The sequence below is a fragment of the Orbicella faveolata genome, unplaced genomic scaffold (genome assembly GCF_042242905.1).
Source record: "Orbicella faveolata isolate gen_17 unplaced genomic scaffold, um_ofav_v1 contig_2, whole genome shotgun sequence".
NCBI classification, from domain to species: domain Eukaryota; kingdom Metazoa; phylum Cnidaria; class Anthozoa; order Scleractinia; family Merulinidae; genus Orbicella; species Orbicella faveolata.
In genome coordinates, this window is record NW_028301547.1 from 17,820,933 (window position 1) to 17,842,500 (window position 21,568).

Sequence of the window (21,568 nt, forward strand, 5' to 3'; positions counted from 1 at the left end):
ATCTGCAGACCAGAGATAATGGAGCAAGGCCCATAAAATGGCTTTTCGATCGGGCAGATGATGTTTTCGACAGAACACGAGTCAAAGAAGCACATTCTCTGTTCGGCACGATGGGTTTATAACTGGACAGCGAGTTGGTTGAATTGAGAGCGCCGTTTAAGAATGCAAATTTTCGCACTATCAGTGATAGGAATTTGAGCAAATAATCACAAATTTGCTAATCCGAGCTCAAACTACCGTCCATGCATAAAACAATAGCCCTACTAACTTCAACTGTTTGCTGTGTGGTCTTAAAAACACTTAAACGTGTACTGTAAACAAACAGTACGACACCGGTCTGAGGACAGAGCTAGCTTGGGTGGTCTAAGGGCGTTCCCGAGCCCATATCCGCTGAAATACCACAAAGAAAATTTGCGTTACGCGACCGAGTGAGCGCAAAACCAGGAGACGAGAAGTGAGCTTCACTGCTCGGACTTCGACATGTACAGTACATTCGCTCCGATGAGATTTGCTCCGTACACACCACTGGCTATGCCAACCCAGAGATTTCAACAGCAAGCCCCCGAGGCGCTGTGCTCGTGTTGTTTTTACAATTCAAGCTGCTGTTATTCGAATTACGGTTCGGGATTTGGGTTGTATGGATGTGCTGAAGTGCTTCCAAAGCCTCCGTATTCGTACGTGGCTCTCATATCCATGGCTATCAAGAGCTCCCCCGAGAAAAAAGTCACATTGAGCGGGATTTACCAATTTATTATGCTGAATTTTCCGTACTACCAGCAGAGCAGAAGAGGCTGGCAAAACAGCATCAGACACAATCTCTCGCTAAACAAATGCTTTGTGAAAATTCCCCGAGACAAATCAGATCCAGGAAAAGGCTGTTACTGGGCGCTAGATTCGTCCTTTGAGGAAATGTTTGAAGAAGGACGATTTTGGAGAAGAAAGCGCAGGCCAAAACACACCGGGCAAGCGAGAGACCCACAGGACGAAATATCGACAAACCCAACCAGGGAAGACGAACGAACTGCAGAGAAAGATGCACAGAAAGCTGACGGCACAAAGTCTCGTACCGAAAACGAAGACAGGAAGCTAAAGACTTCCGACAATGAGCTTTATCGTGTAAATTCTTCGGAGTTGTCAAGCGTAATGACTGGACAAGGACGATGTTTTTCACAACAAAGACACTCTACCTACCCCGGCGAGCAGAAGCTAACCACGGCTATCAATCAGAGTGTTCTCGGTGCAAAACGCAATTCGCCAGCTTGTGGTTTGAAATTCAGCATCGAGAGTCTCCTTAACCGATGAGTCTTACATTCAACTCGGGAACTAGAACAGTTTACTTTTATTGAAAGAAAATGGAAAGAACTGATCGAGATGAGCAGTGACTGTCTAGTCAGCCGGTGATGAGTGCGAACGGTGAAGTAATTATGGCTTCTCGTTTCTTTGAAAACACGATCGAGACAGACAGATTCCAGAACAAGCAGCAGCCAGAATAAATACCACTTTTTAAACTGATAAATAGCTCTGCATACCGAGACAGCAAGTCAGACTTAAAAACTTCTTGTTTAGACAGCTTAATGTTATTATTAGTTTCGGACATTTGGCCTCTCTCCCGATTGGGAACACTTTTATTAGGAAAGTCAGTACCGTGTTATTAAACCTTGTGTTGACGTGTTCACAATTTCTGGTTAATATATTGTCGTAAATGTGTGGGAATTGCGGTCAGAAGAGGCAGATTTTGGTTTTAGTTCGAATAGTGGTTGTCATCAAAGCACTCGGCAGTCGAGGGCCTTCTTGCAATGGGATCCTATTTATTTAGAATAGCTTCGACATCCTCGTATCTCTGCTCGAGTTAAACAAAATATTTTACAATCAAATGGTTGTTCATGAGTTATCTATAATGTGTGGCAGATTGAAAAAGTAAACAAAATAACTACAACACAAATCACCGCCAAAGAATACCGAAATATCTGAAACGAAACTTTACGGATAGCGCGACATAACAATAGCAGAAAATACAAAGATTCGTCACAGAAACTTTCAAAACACACTCATTATTTACTCTATAATGATAAGCAACTGAAATAAATGTAAAATCAGTCTGTTTTATGGTAATTTAATTGCACTACACTGTCCTCAGTTATGTAAAAATAAAAAACGCTACTTAGCTACCAAATGTTACCTTTACCGTTCTTTTGAGTTATTTGTTGAAGCGTTTATTAGTTGAATTTACAGAGATGCAAATTAATCGTCCCTGATTTTCATTGCCGAACAAAACAACAAATGTAGAAACATTGCAGGAACTATAAAAATCTGCAAAGGGGTTGGAGTAGCCCGCTATAAAGACGATTCCTTAGGTGTCGACCTAGAAAACACAAATTTTAGACACAACACAGAGATGCCTTTGTTTTACGAAATACCTGCAAACAAATTTCAAATCGTAGCTATTCTAAAGATAAACTAATTCTTTTTACAGCCTTCTCAGTAATCTTCATCTTCTCGGAGCGTACCGGAGGTTTTAGCATTGATTTAGCAGTATGCATGCGAAGGGATAGGCTCGATTTCCGCCGCTCTCTTGGGTCCCCGTTGGTGAGCGCGGGCTCATTTCCCGAAACAGCGGCTGGTAATCGAGCTTAGCGAAGGGACTGTATCCATTCTCAGGCAGGCCACGCGAACCTTGTTTATTGCATACCTGCGAACTAAAAACAAAACTCTGCATTTTCGCGGCTTAGTTCAATTCGATTTGCATTCGATTTTAAACGTTTTTCAGTTGAACGAGGCGAAATTGTACTGTTTCTTTGCGGTGATGTAAAGTACTGATATTCATGACCCAATTTGAGATGGTAAGATACTGAAGTGAAAAATAAATGGCCGCGCGTAGGGCTTTGTTTCCCTTTGAAACGCGATTTAAAGAGTAGATTGTAGGTTTCCTTAGACACTAGATAGTAACAGTTCTTTCTTTTACCGCAAATCCTAACAAATTAACGGTTAAAAAGTTAGAATGTTCCCCTTGTTATCTTGTTTTGACTGTTTGTTCCATTAAGCTTCATTACAAAAGGGAAGCCCGCTACAACATTAGGAGACCGTCACATTGACAAGTCCTACATTAGCTACTCACATTTCAAGATCAACATCAGATTCTCTTAACCAGTCTCCATGCAGTTTTAGAATTTTGCTCGGGAGAATTCATTTTTCAGTCAGGGTGTTTTCGCCTGCAATAATCAGGTACTTGAGTTGGGCAACGCTAAGGAGAAAGTTGAAAATAATTACTTGTGCAAATCGGTGTCAAGTCAATGGGGTTATAGAAGTTGCTTTCCGAGGAGGAAAATTACTGTTTATGTAGTAAAATGATCGGAGACGCGCGGTTGACTGGAAAAGCAGTTATCTCCGCAGATGTGTCGCAAAAATTAAGCAATTTCCTTGATTTCACATCTTATCTCATATCATCTGATCGGTAGAACAGTTTGGGACAAAACCAAAACAGTCGTATGCTGCTATCAATAGCAGATATAATGTGTTCTTCAAATTCCTTCCGTGGTTCAGACTCGCTGTCGACAGTTCGCTGGTGTTTTTACTCATTATCGGTGAACTGACTTTATTTAAAAGTCGATTTTCTATTGCAAAAACGAATAACATAGTTTGCTACTAAAACTGTACAAACTTGTTAAAACACTGTCGCATCGAAAGCTCAAGTGACCGAACCAAAGTTGTTTCATATAATACCATCTTAAGTCTGTGTCTGCGAACTGCAAACCGATATTTCAAGAGGACAGATCCATCAAACTTGTAAATATTTTGAGAGGCTCGTGTCTTCGTTTTGGCTGAGAGATATGAAAGAGTTGTTTAATTTAGCTAATTACTTGGCAGGACTTTCCGTAATGAATAAGTTGTTAAATGAGTGCAAAAATGAACAACGATCAATTATCGGGGGCACGTTCTTTGGAACTATTTTAAGCAGCGAGAACAATACAACTTTGACATTTCTCGACATTTGAAATCTATTCTGTACAAAAGGGTGGTAATTTGCAGCGTTGAAATGTGCTTAAATGGAATTTCAGTTTAAATTAGTATTCGATCAAATCTTGATGCATGCCGTAGCTTTATTGCTATTTGGCAATTTAATTCAACTTTTCAAGAGGATATTTTTGTGATGTGTTTATTTTATGTTATAAGAATAACCATGCAATCGAAAAAAGACTACATTCTCGCGTGTCTTATTTTTTTTTATCTCGGCCGGGATCTACAGTCGGCTGAGTTGAATCAGACGACAAAGACGATATCACGTTATGAGTATAAGTATCTAAACAAGGTATTTCCTCTTTCCCTGCACTTTGACTTTCCAAATGAAAATGATTCCTTCATTAGTTAAGTTGTCCTTTCATTCCGCACACCAAGATTCCACCAGTATTATTAAATTTATATAATTTATAATTAATAAACAAAAAACAAAAAAACAAAAACGGTGCTTCGGAAGCTTTTGAGCATTCTCCTGGTATTTTCGTTGTTGTTGTTGTTGTTGTATTTTCGCCTCCATATTATGCGAGTTGGTCCCACACTTCGTTTACATGAAATTCCTTTCAGTCGTCTTGAAGATATTCCAGTTCGTCTGGGTTCTTTAGGGATTCCAGTTAAGATGAGACATGTTATAGAGTTTGCACTTTGAAAGTGAGTATTGTGACAAGGTAAAATAAGCCAGCCAGTCTAAGGTATAGGTGAATCTCGGAATGATATCTGATTAGGAAAATGAAGAGTGGGAAAGACCAGTATGAACTATACAAATTAGAATGATGTTGGCTCTTAAAAGAGAGGAAACTGAGAAGGCAGTTTAGCAGTGAATTCTTACCATTATTTAGCCGGATTTCATGTTCATGGGCGTTGAATTGTGGTACCTCTCCATGCAGGGCAACTTATTTGGCAACTTGTTGGATGTAACCTACTCATTGTTGACAAAGGAGCTGCTTTCTTCAATTGTTGTTGTTGTTGTTGTTTAGCTAACTATACCCCATACTTGTCAAACAAAGAAGAGAAATGAAAACAAAACAAAACACAGTCGTGGAGAAGGCCTGTGGATTGAACTGAATGCATCAGAAACGGTCCAACTTCAAAGGTTTTTGTTAAGCTAAACGTTTTGTAAATGTCTTCGTATTGTTTTCCACTTAGTCCTGCTTCACGGTAAGACGTTTTCACTCCCTGTTTTTTTGTTGTTTTTTTGTTGTTTTTTTTTCACTCCCTTGTTACTGCTTACAAGCCGTGCTAAATCTTCGCTGATTGATAAACAGGTCCCTTAGCTTTTTTCTTCTCTCGTTTTGAGTTTGTGACCATATCTTAGACAATCATGTGACTCGCACAATTTAATTAATTTCTCATCTTTATTCTCCATTTTTGACTTAGTCGCTCGTAATTCCTATCGATGTGTTCCGACGTTTTTTACCTTTGTGACGGATATTATTTTAAAGCTAGTTAATTCGATCAAAAGAATTTTTACACCGCAAAAATCTGACTTTTAAATCATGACATAACTTCTTCATTCAAAGTAAACTAAGGTTAATTTAACTGTTAAGCTATTTGTTAGCTTGGTGTGAACAGGATAAGGCCGTTTGTAATCTAATAGCGTTTGTGCGATCAAGAGAGGCTGCAAAAGGCTCCCAGACTGTAAGCTGTTTCGTTATTTCATTCCCCGCCGTTTTAAATGGTATTAGACAGCTCACTTCGCCCCTCAGGATAGAACGCGACAACCGTATTGCACATAATACAGCTAATACCGTTCAAGAGTTCCTTTCTCGCAAGCATTTTCCCAGGGCAAAAACTGTTGATAAACACTCATTAGCTACATTAATCCGTTTCTGTGCGAGAAAAACACTCCCCGCATTTTTTATGATCATTACGAGAGATTGACATGGATTAAAAACTGCATGCTTCGAAACATAATTTCTGATTGCTGCTGAAATTCACCAAGCGAAGATTCCAGCATTTTAAATCAAAGATCAAAGCAATTATTTTCGTTTTCCCTTCACGACGAAACTGTGCCCTTGTTTTGAGGTTACAAACTGATGATTGTGGCATTTTTTCCGTTGTTATTATTTGTTTCTGCACCCTAACGACACAGAGCGTTACTAAGGGCGTATGCCTTTCCTGAAAAGACGAAGAGGTGTCACACGGTGTAATCTCAGATTGTCCTTTGAGAACGGCTAACAGCCTAATCGGACATCAGATTTATTTTGTTCTGGTACTTTCCTTATCCAAACTGCTCGAGCCAAAACGAGAATTTTTTGCCGGCTATCTAAAGGACTACTATAGTTGGTCATAGATAGTTTTATGGTGCAGTACAACAGAAAAGCAAGGGCGACAATTTCGGAATGAAAAGCGAGATCAAAGTTCGTGTCGTAAACTAAACTGTTGCCGTCTTAGACTAAAATGATAAACCCCACATAAGTCGTAGAACCCAACAAATGTCAACAGGACGGAAATTAAGTCGTGAACCCAACAAAAACCGAACGCGATGGAACCCAACATAAGTTGTTCCCAGACGAGGGTTAAAGGCGTGTGAAGAGCTGCTTTTCGTGTGAATTACACTACAGGAAACAATGGCTGGATTCGAAAACATGAGCACGGTGTAATAGAAAAAAAATGTGGATTTATTCCGCTCGCTGTGTTGCCGGAATTAATAAACCCACCAGGGATAAAATGGGGAAAGCATTGTGTAAACAAACCCTTAGGAGGTTTAATGATTAGGAAACCTTCCAACTAAGCAAGATGAGGATAACACAGTGAGTGTTGAATGGAAAAGGATTAACCAACTGAATGATCGATGTCGTTTGTTTAAAGTATCTCCTTGCTCTCTTCTTCCTTCCTTCCTTCTTAACTCTTCATTTTAATGAAAAAAAGGATTCTTAATCTTTCAATAAGAGATAATCTTGCCTTTTTAATCCTATTATTTAGCACATGAAGGGCAATTTAAAGGGCTTTTCAAGGCAGCCAGTTTTGTTTACCTTGCGGTTTAACTGTGTGTTTGAAAGTCCTGAGAGACCTTACCACTTCTACGTAAACAAAATACTCAAAGCTTTAAAGCTTGAACTGATTAAATTGGCTTTACTGTTCTGGCGCAGATTCAAGACCTTATTAGATGAACGTCTTACATCAACTTTGGTGGCTTCGATGTTTATAAGACAGATTGATCAACTGCAGTTCCTTTCTACAGAAATTGCACTGACCCATTTGCCAAAGAAAATACAAACTGACTTTCTCGCTTTCCCAAAACAGTGATGTGTTGATCAAATTTTAACTACAAATTTTGTGGTCTAGTTTGAGATCTTTGAATTCAGATAGAAGGTTCTTTTCACTTCTATTAGTTACCGCGACTGTGATTAACATCGACAGGCCTATCTAAAAGAAGATCATTTCCTTTTGATTAAAATTGAACGAGAAAGGCAGTTCGAAACAATTACATCACCTAGAGTTGGATAATGGAATAAAAGAAAACATAAAATTTATTAAAGATTTTCAGCTGGATAGCCAAACTAGTTAAAACAGCATGAGGGTTTAATTTTAAAAAAAATTTACGAACTCCAAATGTCTGATTTAATTCTCTCAAAAAGCGTTATAATTTCACATCGAGTGCTTAATGAATCGTGACAAAGTTCGTACAGATCTTTCAATTTAAGCAAAACCGTGGAAAGAAACGTGCGAGAACATTTAAAGAAACAAGGGCCGGTAGCGATGGTTTTCAATCTTCTCCCTGGCACCAATTTGACAAGAAAATAAAGAAGAGGAAAAATTCTGAGCGCCCTAGCGCCAAGATGGAGACGGTTTATAAAGAGCTTTTGTTCTTAAACAAAAATACGATTGCGTCTTCCTACTGTTTTATTACAATAATACAGACTGGCAATTATCCATGGGTTTTATCAGAAAATAGAGGCATCAAGCTGCGCGATCATCTCAGGAAGATATTGGAGATAATAGCAAAGAAGAGCTCTCACCAAGAGGAAAGAATAGCTGCCTTAATGTTCTTTCTTGCTTTCTTCACCAGAAAAAGGCTCGAGACGGAATGGAGCCGAGCAGGAAGAACTCACAATAGAAACTTAGCTGTGCTGCCTTTTATTATGCTGATGGAACATGAATTATCAAAAAGATCTAGAGTGTTTTTTCCCGTCACAATGAGATTTTCTCCGTAAAGAAAAGATCGCGTGCTGCTACGACACTTTGTTGGCTTCTGCCACGCGTGTTTTTGACACATATTACTTTCACGCGTATGCAAAATTGATTTAAATTCTCTGATAGTAACAAAGGTATTTCGGAATAATAGGTCTTCCTTAACATCAAGATTACAAAGTTGTTTTAGCCATTTACGACAATTTTGGCTTCCTTGATCTAATTCGATGTTACGAACACTGAAATCTCGCGAGGTGGCTCTGTCCCTATCGCGTGAGACGATTTGTAATTCGCGCTCGTTCCCCGCTTGTCTCGCACTGCAGAAATATTTTGTGGATTTAACACATTGGTTCCGATATAATTGACTGGTAAAGAATTCGTTTAAAATCTACTTTATACAACTTCAGGGGGCAAACGAGATTTCTTTTCAAGCCCAGAGGACAATTTTAATGGACACGACCATGTTAAAGAAGGTAATTAAAAATAAAATCACAAGGAATTCTACGCTATTTTCTTGAGCCAACTTGGTGAAAAAGGCTTTACAAATATGTCATCTAAGCCGTTCTCTCATATTTCATGTCTAAGTGCATATTTTGACGTATATTCTTTGGTCTTAGCCAAGTCACAACCACGCCCTTTTCCTTGTAAACAGCGACTAGACGAGGCCTAAAAGACATTCCGTCAATTTTAAACACCGAATCACTCAAACAGTTTCGAACTTGTGTTTACTCAGTTAAATAGAATAAACTTCCTAACACATTGCTTGTCGAGCAGAATCTACTCCAGTAAGATACGCGATGGGTTAACAGACTGAAAAGACGTTCGCGAACGGGAAAACGTGTTTCAATATTCGATTAAAAAATACTATGTACACTCTATCAAACGCATTGGTAAAATCAGAGAAGAGGCAAAGTTTCGGTATCGAACAGCAAGGCTTCTTGAAAATTACGAGTATAGAGCTCAAGTCATTTGTCCATTGATGAATAAACAATATGCTTACCAAGGGAAGGTTTCACTCATTGCAGTCGCTTTTGCATGGGTGGTCTCACTTTAAACCACAAAGGACATGAGGAAGTCCACAAGGAAACCAACCCACCGATAACAAACTCAGGACTGAAACGATTTGATAAGCTAAAAAATATGCTGCAAACACCACCAAACAATAAATGCGAGTAGTGCAAACTTAAAAACAGACAAAACGGACCAAGGTGTACACAGGTTAGTCAGCTGTATTTGAACACGATATTTGTTGAAAAAACACTGTTACCTTTACTGAATAACTACGATAAGATCACAAGTTTGTTCAACAAACTTGTTTAGTTACTCTTTGACAACCTCAGGTTACAATGATTTAAGCATACACATTCGGTTGGCCAACTTTGCGAATTTGTTTTCCATGCATACAGTTTGGCTCCCGAAACGGGAATTTTGTATGCTTTGACTTCAACAGATTTTAATATACTAATTTACTTTGCGGTCAGGCTAACAGGAATTTCGAGGTAATCGCAGAAATGTAAGCCGAGTAAAAGAATTTACAAGTTGTGGGGAAGACCGCTACAAGGTTTTTGACTGCGCACAAGTCAGACATTTAGCCAAGACTCTGAGGTAGGAAAGAACAGAATCCCTAGTCCTAGGAATGTATCTCAGTTCACGGCAAGATGTCGGTCAGTCCAAGTTGTTTTCCATGTATCTCATGGGTTAATTACGTTGAGAACCCAATTCGTTTACGGCGTCGACAAAACACGCTTCCCAGCACTGAAGAACCCATTTCTCCGCTCGGTTTTGTTCGCAGGGAATTCACTAATATTTTTCTAATGGCTTTTCTAGAAGAGCTTCTCAAGTAAATTAATAGTTACAAGTTTTGTAGTCAGATTACAACAACTTTATGCTTTAATCGTGTTTTTGTCTGGGTGATACACGCGAGCTTTTTCAGTGCAGTTCATTAGTTCCAGTTATGAACTGTTTCGTAATTTTCTAAATTCTGAGCACGTTTGTAGCGGTGTAACATTGTAGCAAGTAAGCGTGGATCACACAACATTTTACAGTAAGCGTTTTTGTAGAAAAACGAAGCCAGTTTAAACAGTCATGATTCTAACTGTAGCCCAATCAAGCTCGGGCTATGGGTAATTACGATTCTGTTTGGCTTTCGGCTACCTCCATCGACCGATAACCTCGTTAAATGGAACAGCACTACAAAGAACTATACAAAATAAACATATGAAATGAACACATTGATACAAATGAAGCTGCAGGCAATACACAGTTTCTTAATTTTTTAACCGAAAGAATTCCTTTTCAAGTTTGACATATTTTGAAGAAATGTCACTTCTACGCTTCTCGTTTCATCATGAAGTCACAAACAAAAATTCCTGACGCGATGCTCTCAGCACAAAGACATTTTAATACTGAGAATTGAACACATTCACAGTTCACTGATTTAATCTTCTTAAATCTCTACAGTATTTTAACTTTGGCAAGTATAGCGTCTATTTTATCTCTAGTAAAACAAATGAAAAGATATTCAAATGAAGCCATGGCTGTGAGCTGAGGCAGGCTTCTTCATAGAGGAAAGCTACTGCAAATGTTTCAACCCATTCTCGAACAAATCGCTGCTTGTCTTGAGAATACATGTTAAAGAAAACTTTAGTCATAAATCGTTTACATATTCGCAGTAGACTGATTTGGAAATACCTGCAAAGACACACAAATAATCGAGGGCGTAAGAAAGTCAGAAAGGCTGAAATTACCGCAAACGAAAGTTCAAATAGAAGATAGCTGCTCGCACCGTTTGCCCGATTCACTTCCCCCATGGCTTTGAATATGACCGACAAAAAAACTCACTGCACAGCGTTGAGAGTGCCTAAAACTTACAAAGAACAGGAAAATTTAATGGCACCATGTAAAAAGTCTTAAAGAACCAAGAGAGTTCTCCTTAATAAAGCAGGCTGCCATGGGCAGAAAAAACGCAAAATTGCTTGAAATAAAATGTTAAAAATGGTGAAGTAAATTTATGACGCGGTTCAGACGATATTTCGTAATCTTTAAGAAGCTTACTTGCTAAATGACTCCTCCACAAACACATTATACACAAAGGCAGAGATTTATATTTGACCTCGCGGTATAGCAAAACAAATTCTAACACCTATCAGACAGAGTGGAATTAAACCTGACCCAAAACCACGAACAGTACTTGGTTTGCTGGATAGCGTGCATTTTCCACAGCCCTAGAGAAACGCTGGCGCTCGTGTAGGAAACTCTTGCTGCTCGGTATCAGCCACTGAAGCTGTTTTTACTGTTTTCACAAACCCCTAGATAATACACAATATATCCCTTGTTTTCACAAGGATTTTACCCTGATAAGCGGATTGTTCCGCAGATTTCGATTTTTTTTTTTCTTCTTCCATTAGTTGGTCGATTGTTTTCAAAGAAAGAATTAATCAAAGGTCAAAATGACATACCTGGGCGTTTAAACGATTTCTTTTGTCTCTAGTCGATTCTTGGTTGACAATTTTGACAAAATAGCTATAAACAGGTGTCGTGGGTGAACAACGACTCCAAAGATACAGCTGACAATCTCGTTTAGACCTTTTCATTCAAGGTTTCATCCCTGCTGTGATTCTTTTATCAAGCTGGTGCGACCACGGGAGTTCAAAACTTTGATAGAGCGAAACACAGAAGCTGGTAAAAGCAGCCGACAGCTAAAATAACAACTGCAACGTTTACAGTCTTTACAAACCGTGCTAAACCGCTTTGCTAAATGCTGTCTTTTTGAGCAATTGTTGACTCTGTTGTCTGAATTGAAATGTTTACGAACCGACGTGATAAAGTCAGGACGCATTCGTCGAGGGAATGCGGGAACACGAAGAAAAGTCTCCTTTTAAAATTACCGAGCTATTTACTCGTGCTTAGGAAAAGCGGCAGACAAACAGTAAAAACGTAATTTCGTTCCTTGATTTAGTTCCTGAAATAACAATTCTGGGCACCGGAAATGGCAGAAGTAAACACTATGCTAGCCCTGTATGTATAATGATTGAAATGCCTTCCCCTGGTTCGCGTCTTTGTGAATGAAGGATTGTTGAAGTTTTTGCGCTTCGTGTCAAAATAAAGTCAGAAAAGTCATTGGTGTGTTTACTTAACTCGACTTTCCTTCAACAATATTTCTTGAAAACAGGGAGAGTTATTTGTTTATTCGTCACCATATCAATATTTACAGCACACACGAAAGGTTCACAAATAGCAAAGAAAAATGTTTATTCTGTAGCTAAATCGCGCAATACAGACGAATAGAGTTGATAGGATTGCAAGATATTATTGTAAGGAAAACCCACTGCGGTCGTTCGGGCTAAAGGTCCCGTGACACGCCTCAAATAGTTTTTGAGAAAATAAAAAATAGTTTTCCTTCGAAATCGCATCGTTTGAAAGGAAGATTTGGCCCAAAGGCAAGCCATTTTCAACAGTTCGTCTGGAAATAATGTTAGAACTATATATCTGCTACGTGTCTTTGTAAACGCAGAATTAAATGTTCGTGACATTTATCATTCACTGAAACCTATTCTTGTATTTTCTGTTTAGCACTCAAGCCTTCTCAAGAGCGAAGTATACCTATTAAAGGCCAAGATAAATCAGTGTTTTAGATTTTATCATTTTATTATTCTATCCACAATACAATGAACTAATGTGATCTTCTTAATTGTAACCTATTTTCCTCGCTAAACCAAACTTAACTCTCGGTCATACAAGATCGCGCTTCGGAAAATTTTCCTCAGCCAGCACTAAACGACAATTTTTACACGCAATTCTTACATCTACTCGTGTCTTAAATATCTCAGCGAACGAACTTGTGCAATTAATAATAGAATAAAACAGACTGTAAAATTTGGTTTAGAGGCAATTATGGACATTTAGTAACCGAAGCTGATCCAGTTATTTAATGTCTTCCGCTGGCGGCCCAATACATGTTCTCATGCCTTTGTAAAAAGTGCTTATAACCGCAGGGCACGAAGTAAAATAAAACTCTTAAGCTCTCTCGTTCATTTCTAGCCTGTTATCACGTACTTAAAATGTCTCGGTGTTTCAAACTGCATAGCCAAGAGGACGACAATTAGCACAGTTACATTGAGGGCACAAGCTCGAGTGCGGTGAGGTAGGCACGGTCCAGTATGAGCCATAAGAGGCCGTTAGGGAAGCCGAATTTATCCCTGTATTGTTGCGGTTTAAGGTTGTGCAGGCGTTACAGAATCCCTGCACTGGATTGCTGAAAGCTGGCTCTGCAGTAACACTGAATCTTGTTGCAGGAATATTCACGGCATCTGTTATCTTTCCCACATCTGAACCCACTGTCTGCACGCTAGTAATGTTCTGTGCACGTATCTTTCCTAATGCACTGTTCTCGATTAATGAACAAGCGTCGTTCACGAATTGTGCGCCCCTTTCTCTCGTTTGCTTTTTCCCTAGAATATTGTCAATGCTAAAGGGATGAACTACATCTAGGACGCCTGTTTCTTGAGGCAGTTCGTTGAGGGACGATACCCCAGCTTTCTCCGTTTTATTTACGTTCGCATCGTCTGCAAAAGATTCTTCGATAGGGCTCTCTACCGAGCGACATTCTTTGGCCGTTGTCGAATCACTACTCTTGTGCCCTGCATCCTGCTCGAGTGAGTTTTTAGCGAGGTGATCAACCTGTACGACTTCGTTTGTCTTCGATTTTGCGCTAATTTCCGTAGCGCTGCTGTTCTCTTCATCTTCGTCGTCGTCTTCGTCTTCTTTTCCGCGGTAATTCCTCTGTCTTCTTCGCCTTCTTCGGAAGTTTCCCTCCTCGAACATTTCCTCGTAAGACGGATCCAGACTCCAGTAACATCCTTTGCCAGGGTCCGAACGCTCGCGAGGGATCTTCACGAAGCATTTGTTCAACGACAAGTTGTGACGAATGCTGTTCTGCCAGCCGCGCTTGTTGAGGCGATAGTATGGGAAGTTCTCCGTGATAAACTGATAAATCCCACTCAAGGTAATTTTCTCGTTGGGCGCTTGCTTGATAGCCATCGAGATGAGGGCCACATAAGAGTATGGCGGCTTTGGGAGGGGCTCTTGTTCACGGAAAAATATCCCAGCGCCATGACAGTTGAGGGTGAAGCCCGCGCGACCCCACTGTGGGTAAAACGCTGAGGCATAGCTTGGCAGAGCGGGGTGAAAAGATGGCTGGCACAAGTAGGGCGAAGCGTAACAGCTACGGTGTGACGGAAACATGTCGCTTGAGATCAGAATGCGTGAGTTAACTGGAATGACAGTCAAGAGGTGTTCACGACACAGTGTGCAGAACTGAGGCAACTGTCGAACTGACCTAGGACTTTTATTTATGGACCACCGGCATTGTTTGTTTTTTCAAGATAAGTAGAGCTTTTGTGTCAAATTGTTATTTATTTACAAACAATCCATAACCGAGCACAGCTCAGACCACACGTTGGTTGATAAGAGCGGAAACGGGTTGCTTGGCAAAAAATCTCACACACTAATGACTCATCAGACAACATTTCACACAGTCACGAGACGGATGCATCACTTCTAAAAATATTGACATAGAAAATCGAGACCAGGGCTTTCATAGCTTGCCACCTGATGATGTGATTGTTTACGCTATGTTTTGAGCCAAGGAAAATCACAAACCCACAACTCTCAAGATCTGTCACTCAGTGCATTTTAAAATATTTAGTTGCGTGCAAACTGAGCCGCAATTTCCGGAACATTTGCGCAATTACTGTAGTTTGGAAAAGCAGCGCTGGTTTTGTTTGTAGGCAGTTGGTTGAAGGGAAACTGTCAGGAGTTCAAAAGGACAAAGCTGATTGTTTTTATGCCAGTGCGCGAGACTTCAGGACGCCAGGGTTTTTTATTTCGTTTGTTTTTAATATCCCTCTGATGCCTTAACCATTGTATAGAGTGACAAGAAAATCACTTTCCTTTAAAACTTTGTTGAATCAAAACAACTAGCTCTGGCGTGGGTTCTAAACATTCTGCAAGGCAACAGTTTTCGACCGAAAAACCAGAATAACCTGGAGAGCTTAAAAGGGCGTGTTTAAAACGTGGGCCACTGAGAAAGTCACATCACCCTTGGAGAGGAAAAAAAATCGTAATACACAATTCTTTTTTCTATTTTTTTTTCGAGTGATGTCTCCTTATTTTTACCACCCTCGCCGGCGTTGCTGGGCAAAAAGAAAGATGAAGATTTAACATTAATGCACTTTCTCGGCAGGAATCAGAACTGATAATTTACAATTTAATAAAACAACTGAAAAGTTTAGAAAAGGAGCCGCATCGAATACTATAGTTTGTTGACACGGCATGAGCCTAACGAGATGAGACGAGCAATAGATAGCAGCGATAAGACATAGGAGAGGTTCAAGATTTATGACTTAAGTCAACATTCCAATCCTAAAAAAAAAAATTTCCCCCAAACAGAGTTCAAACTGAGATAAAATCTTCCCGGCTATTTTCGGAAGAACTATTTTGAATTATGAGCAAAACTGAAAACATCACTCGACGCTACAGGAAGATGACAAGTTACCTCCTGTTAAGTTTGACTGCTCGCGTATTCTTCTCTCTACCAAAACAAAATTAGTGAACGTGTCAAGAGCCGGCATGGAAATTATCGCCAGAACATGATGATTTCTTTGTTTGTGGCTTAATTTACGGCCGAACAAAGACATTTTTGCGTCGAATAACTCGTGGGTGTTTATTGATATCAGCTGCAGCATGTTCTACACCAAGGAACGTCAAGAATTAATAAAACAATTCACGAAAACTGTGCCATTACGGTAATTTTTCCACATCTTTTCTTGATGTTTTACCCTCCCGTCGAGCGAACGTGTAAAACGTTCTTGAAATAACCAATAAAGAAATCCAAGAAAAAAGGAAAAAAAAACTTTTCAACAGAATTCTTTTTAAGACGATGTGTGTAACCAGCTTGATCAAAGACTTGTCCTGTTTTTCAGTGACGAATAAGTGACAAGTCTTAAAAATTGCATTTTAGAACCGCCAAGGCTCATAAAACAATGGGATAGCCGTTATCTAACAGAAAGGCAATTAGTTTTTTAAGAGTGGAAAAGATAAGACGTAAAGTTAATTTTAAACACCCGCTAAGAAGAACTATGAAGCTTCAAGAACAGTATAATTCAGAAAAGTAGCGTGGAGAGACGTGTTGAGAATATGCGCTATGTAATGCTTTCGGGTAATATACCGTCAAATATCCACCTGCCAGTAAATCATAATTTTCTTCGCAAGCCTTTAGGTGCACAGTTAGTATATACAAAGATCAATGACAATTACGTCACTAGCGAGATATTCACGATATCGTACTCAGAAACATTACATAACGGTTCTATCTCATGCCGAGTCTTCAGCAATCAAACGAAAGAACCCCGTTGAATGCAGCCACGTGGGTTACCGCCAAATATTCCACGCCTCTTTAGCCTTGTTATTGGCCGATGCCATTCTTTGATCAACCTTGAAGAGAAAAGTTAACATAAACTACTCAGCGAAAGGCACAAGTCAACGAAACGAGCTGTTGACGGTGAATAAATAAATTGCAACGGGCTTTAAAAAGATCAAAAGCACCGAGACTTTTGTCGCTTCTCGAGAAAGTTTCAGACGATCACGTGACTGCCATTTTCCCGCCTATGCCGTCCGCCAATAGAATTGGTTTTGCGTTCGTCAATGGAGTGAGCATTTTTTGCTTTTTCGAAAAGATTGCTACGCTCTACCGACGATCTCTACCTCTAACTTGTTTTCTCGGTCTATTAATTAGCTGCCACGAAAATCAATTGCCACGTAGGCTAATAGAGTAAAAGTACACTCGCGAAAAGAATTGTGCCCAAACCTATGAGTTTTAACGGTTAGGAATTTTAATTCCTAACCGTAGACATCATATAATCTTCTCTTAGTTCGCATTACCAAGCGTAGGAGTTTATTCCTAACGGCAGACATTATATTTCTACTTTGCAAAAGTCTGCGCAATTGTAAGTTGCTAACGAAATTTATCACAGTGCAATCATACTTTTGCAACTGTGCTTGTAACATATCAAAACAAGACAAGATTATCATTATAATATGTCAAACTGGTCTAGGTGAAAAGAGAATTCTGATTGGTTCACTGTGCGGTATAAATTTTGCATATCAGTCTGCTACGGTGAACCGCTGACAAATTAGCCCATGGGCTCCTGGTTTCGGCGAATTTCTTTTTCAAAGCATTGTTCAAGAGATACAGCTTAATGTTTGGCGGCCAGCTCGAGCTAACCCTTCACAAAAGCGACCGGAAAAATCATTCCAGAGGAGGGTCTGGAAATAGCCAATCCGAATTTTGCTCACGTGACAGCCCAAGCGGGTTCTCCACGAAACATCCAGGCAACGCGCGTGGTGATATTAACCACGAGAGCACTGAGCACCATCTCTAAGAATTGAGAGGCGTTTTGGAAAAATGGAGGATTAGCTCTCACTCCTCATTCTTTCTTACGTATATAGAGTTTGACGAAAGACGGGGAATCGTGTGTAAGTAGTAGAGGGAGTTTCTATCTCTTGGAAAGGAATGTTTTGCAGGAGATCTGACACAACCCACACAGACAAGCCAGTCACTCACGCACGCACGAACTCGCGCAAAAAAAATACAAGAAATTATGATTTAACAGCCATCAGTATTTCGCATTTGAGGCTGAAAAAGAAGGCCAACGATTGATGCACCCAAAAGGAGACATAAGTAAATCACTGCTTTTATTTCATTACAAAAATATTCCTATTTTCAATAATATTTCCACCACGGAAGGAAAGGACTCCACATAATCATTTCACAACTTCTTTACCAAAGCTCGCAAAGTTTAAAATATATGTGCACTAGATATAGAATTACAGCTCATGTTGCTAGCGCAAACTAATGTTACAAAACGTACATCGCCATGACCATTAACACTTGTCTTTAATGTCTTTAACGATTAATTACGGGGCAGTCTACTGTCAGCATCGGCCAATCGTGGTTTCAATGCGCGTCACGTGGCACTTGGTAAGCGTCCTGTTCTTAGTTTTGTCCACGTTTCTGTCACGTGCATGACTCATCATGTGTGTTTTTTTTTTTTTTTGTGCCGTGTTCTACAAACAACGAATGAAGATGGAGCACGAGTTGCGCTGAATATGCCACAAGACAGAAGTCACGTGGACTCATGGCCCTGATTGTGCGCCCACGTGTGCTTCATGTGACGACCAATCTGTCCCACTCTACTCTCCACCTCGTGACAGCAAATGAACGCACTCGGCCGGAGTCTGATTGAAAGCACAGTAAGACGCAAAACTGTTCCTACGATTCCTATAACTTCCTGTACAAAAGAAGAGCAAAAGCAAAATCCAAGATTAACAGCAAGTCTATGAAGTTTAAAAGTAGTAACGGTAAAACTACTACGTGGAAATGGAATATCTTACCAGCACTATGCGTGTCTCTGTTGTCGTTTTAGTCTGGTCATCTTGGTGAAGGGTTCGGAGAATTCTACAGAAAATTCAATTCTTGAGTCAAAAAGCCTTTTCATAATTGAAGTTTCCCTTTACTCAAGGTAAGATATTGATTCAGAAACGAAAACAAGAAGGAAAACGTTCATGTTCGGTAAGGCCTCCTTCACGCTAGCGACATAACGATGTTTATGTCGTTATGTCGCTAGTGAGAACTCGGCTTAAGAGTGCATCCACGATAGGACCAGGCAGGGGCGGCACAAGCTATCTCACCGATTTCGATGAAACTTGGCCAGTTTGAAGGGGTCCACCCAAAACTACTTCAGTCTAAGTTTAGGGAAATTTGGTCAAAACCGGGGGGAGTTGACCACCCCCCTAGTCTTTGTTTACAAAAATGACCAAAAATCACCAAAAAAAATGGTCAAAAGTATAAAGCTCTACCGCTATGAGAATCCAACCAAATCTTTTCAAATTTTAAGTGAATGTTGTCCCACCCAAAGACAATCTGTTGTCTACGTTTCGTTCTTTTACGACTAATTCCTATTACACAAGTGGTCTCATCCAAGACCCCCTTCTCACCTAACAGTGAAAACTGTAAAAATACGCAAAGTTTAGGCCAAAATATCTCCAATGGCAGAGTATGCTTCAAAAAACGGAGCATATCGTCTAAAAGGTGGGACTTCATACTAACATTATCTGCAAAAAAATCTTTGGGCACTTACTGAACTATTCCACAGGAAGGCTACAAAACACTTTGTCCACCACAGGGTACCCGCGTCAATTTTTATTCATTATAACGCGCAAATTCTGTAATAATGACGCAGCAACAGACAGAAAATGCCAAAAAATGGTTACACACCTTACACTTAAATGAAATAGAACCATTTCTATCTAGTCGCTTAAAAAAGAAAAATCCGCCCACCACAGGGTACCCACCGCCGTCAATGTTTTTTTCATTATAACGCGCTAATTCTGTGATAATGACATAGCAACAGACAGAAGATGCCGAAAAATGGTTACACACCATACACTTTAATGAAATAGAACCATTTCTATCTATTCGCTTTAAAAAAATATTCGCCTGCCACAGGCTACCCACCGCCCTCAATGTTTTTTTTTTTCATTATAACGCGCTTAGTCTGTAATAATGAAGTAGCAACGGACAGAAAATGCCATAAAATGATTACACACCATGCACTTTAATGAAATAGAACCATTTCTATCTAATCGCTTAAAAACATATTCGCCCACCACAGGCTACCCACCGCCCTCAATGTTTTTTTTTTTCATTATAACGCGCTTAGTCTGTAATAATGAAGTAGCAACGGACAGAAAATGCCATAAAATGATTACACATCATGCACTTTAATGAAATAGAACCATTTCTATCTAATCGCTTAAAAACATATTCGCCCACCACAGGGTAACCACGTCATTTTTTTTTTCATTTTTTATTATAACGCGCTTACACAATATAAACTTTAATGAAATAGAACGATTTCGAAGGCCCATGAAAATAACAATCGGCGGCTTAATGATGGCCTCTATTATTGTTGAAGTGAACTACGTGACAGGACTTACTCTTCGCTAAGTCAAACACGCGTGTCCGCAGAACACTATCAAAATGCTTACAATGTCTGTATTTAAACGTTAGAATGACTGTATAATGAAATTTGCTTTTGTTCGTCTACTAAGGGAATAATACATTTGCTTGAAACTTGCACGCCTGACATCGCATGATTCGCATCTTGATACAGAAAACGTTATCAAAAAGTCTTCGCTCTATTGAAAATAACTTGATTTGCTTGCGACTTAATGTTGGTTGCCTAATACGCCTAAAAAGGAGTAAAGCGGTTGGCTGTAAGATAATCCCTGGAAATTACTTCCTGGGAAGCGCATACATCTTTGTAATTTGATAGCTTGATTCGATCTTCCACAATAACTACAAACAGAACAAACTTTCGCCCTAAAAATACAAATTGATGCGCACGAATCTACTTGCTTTTTTTTTCTTTTTAAAATTGGAGTACATGCATAAAGGTCTGGCGATACTTAATGTTGAATTGGGGCTTAGGATATGTAATAGACCTAATAGGGCAGATACATCAAAAGGTTGTTGAGATTCACAGGCTTTCTATAAATAGACTGTTGGTTGCAAAAACGCGTGCACGTGCATGGATGATATTTCAAAGTGTTCCTCACGGCTGCGCCGGTCAGTTAGAGGCATACGATGCAGAGGTGAAAAGGTCTCTCGTTAAAACGATGTCGCAGTTCTTTTGCTCTTTTGCTGTGCACTGTACTAGTTCGTGTGATGTATCAACTAGATACCCCGATCGTACGCAGATTTTTCCTTTGAATTCTTGCTTCAGTGATGTAAGGGCGCACTTGAGAGAATTACAAACAACACAATCATGTGTAGCCTCTGAGAGAGAGCTGATACTTGCTCGTGTCGGTTTGTTTGATGAGGAGGGTGAGGATATGGTTATTTGCCCAAAGCATCGCGCTTTACTTGGAGTAAAATATTGTCCTTCAAGAAAGTGCCAGCATCCTCTGCATGGTCGCCGCAAGGGTAAAGTATCCAGAGGGGTGAATTTGAAAATGTCGAAAGAGATAAAGGAAACGTGGGACGTTTTGGTTCCCGTGGGCTCAGGTAAGCGTGATCACTGAATGTAAATACGGTAATTACGCATGCTTTGGTTTCTTGGTGATTTCGCCCCATGTAAGGGAATCAAGACCGTTTGGATTCTGGATTCCACCCAGTGGATTTCGGATTCCAGGTATTGTATTCCCCTTTCTGTCAGTGGAACTTGGCTTCCGAATTTCAATCGTTAGTGGGATTCCGGATTCCTTGAGCAGTACTCCAGATTCCACAGCCCAAGATTCCAGATTCCACAAGAAAAATTTCACGGATTCCGGAATCCGAATTCCCTTACACAGGGCGAATGAT

At 39.8% G+C, this 21,568-nt stretch overlaps 3 protein-coding genes across 4 annotated transcripts in view; 1 reads left to right on the top strand and 2 right to left on the bottom strand.

Moving 5' to 3' along the window:
- The first annotated feature begins 392 nt into the window (after positions 1–392).
- On the top strand, positions 393–2,173 carry LOC110046373 (uncharacterized). Its single transcript, XM_020752068.2, has one exon. The coding sequence runs from the start codon at positions 481–483 to the stop codon at positions 1,300–1,302; it is 822 nt and encodes a 273-aa protein (XP_020607727.1). The 5' UTR covers positions 393–480; the 3' UTR covers positions 1,303–2,173.
- A 10,600-nt stretch (positions 2,174–12,773) lies between these two features.
- Positions 12,774–14,865, bottom strand: LOC110046384 (uncharacterized). The gene has a single exon (XM_020752077.2). The coding sequence runs from the start codon at positions 14,386–14,388 to the stop codon at positions 13,219–13,221; it is 1,170 nt and encodes a 389-aa protein (XP_020607736.1). The 5' UTR covers positions 14,389–14,865; the 3' UTR covers positions 12,774–13,218.
- A 3,016-nt stretch (positions 14,866–17,881) lies between these two features.
- LOC110046372 (unconventional myosin-X-like) overlaps positions 17,882–21,568 on the bottom strand; it is a 37,442-nt gene continuing 33,755 nt past the window's right edge. For both annotated transcript variants that reach the window (XM_089290028.1, XM_089290027.1), the window contains exons 29-30: positions 18,598–18,661; positions 17,882–18,494 (exon numbers count right to left, since the gene is read on the bottom strand). In XM_089290028.1, the coding sequence (XP_089146154.1) occupies positions 18,635–18,661 (27 nt within the window). In that variant the 3' untranslated portion in view covers positions 17,882–18,494; positions 18,598–18,634. The remainder of the gene's footprint in view (positions 18,495–18,597; positions 18,662–21,568) is intronic.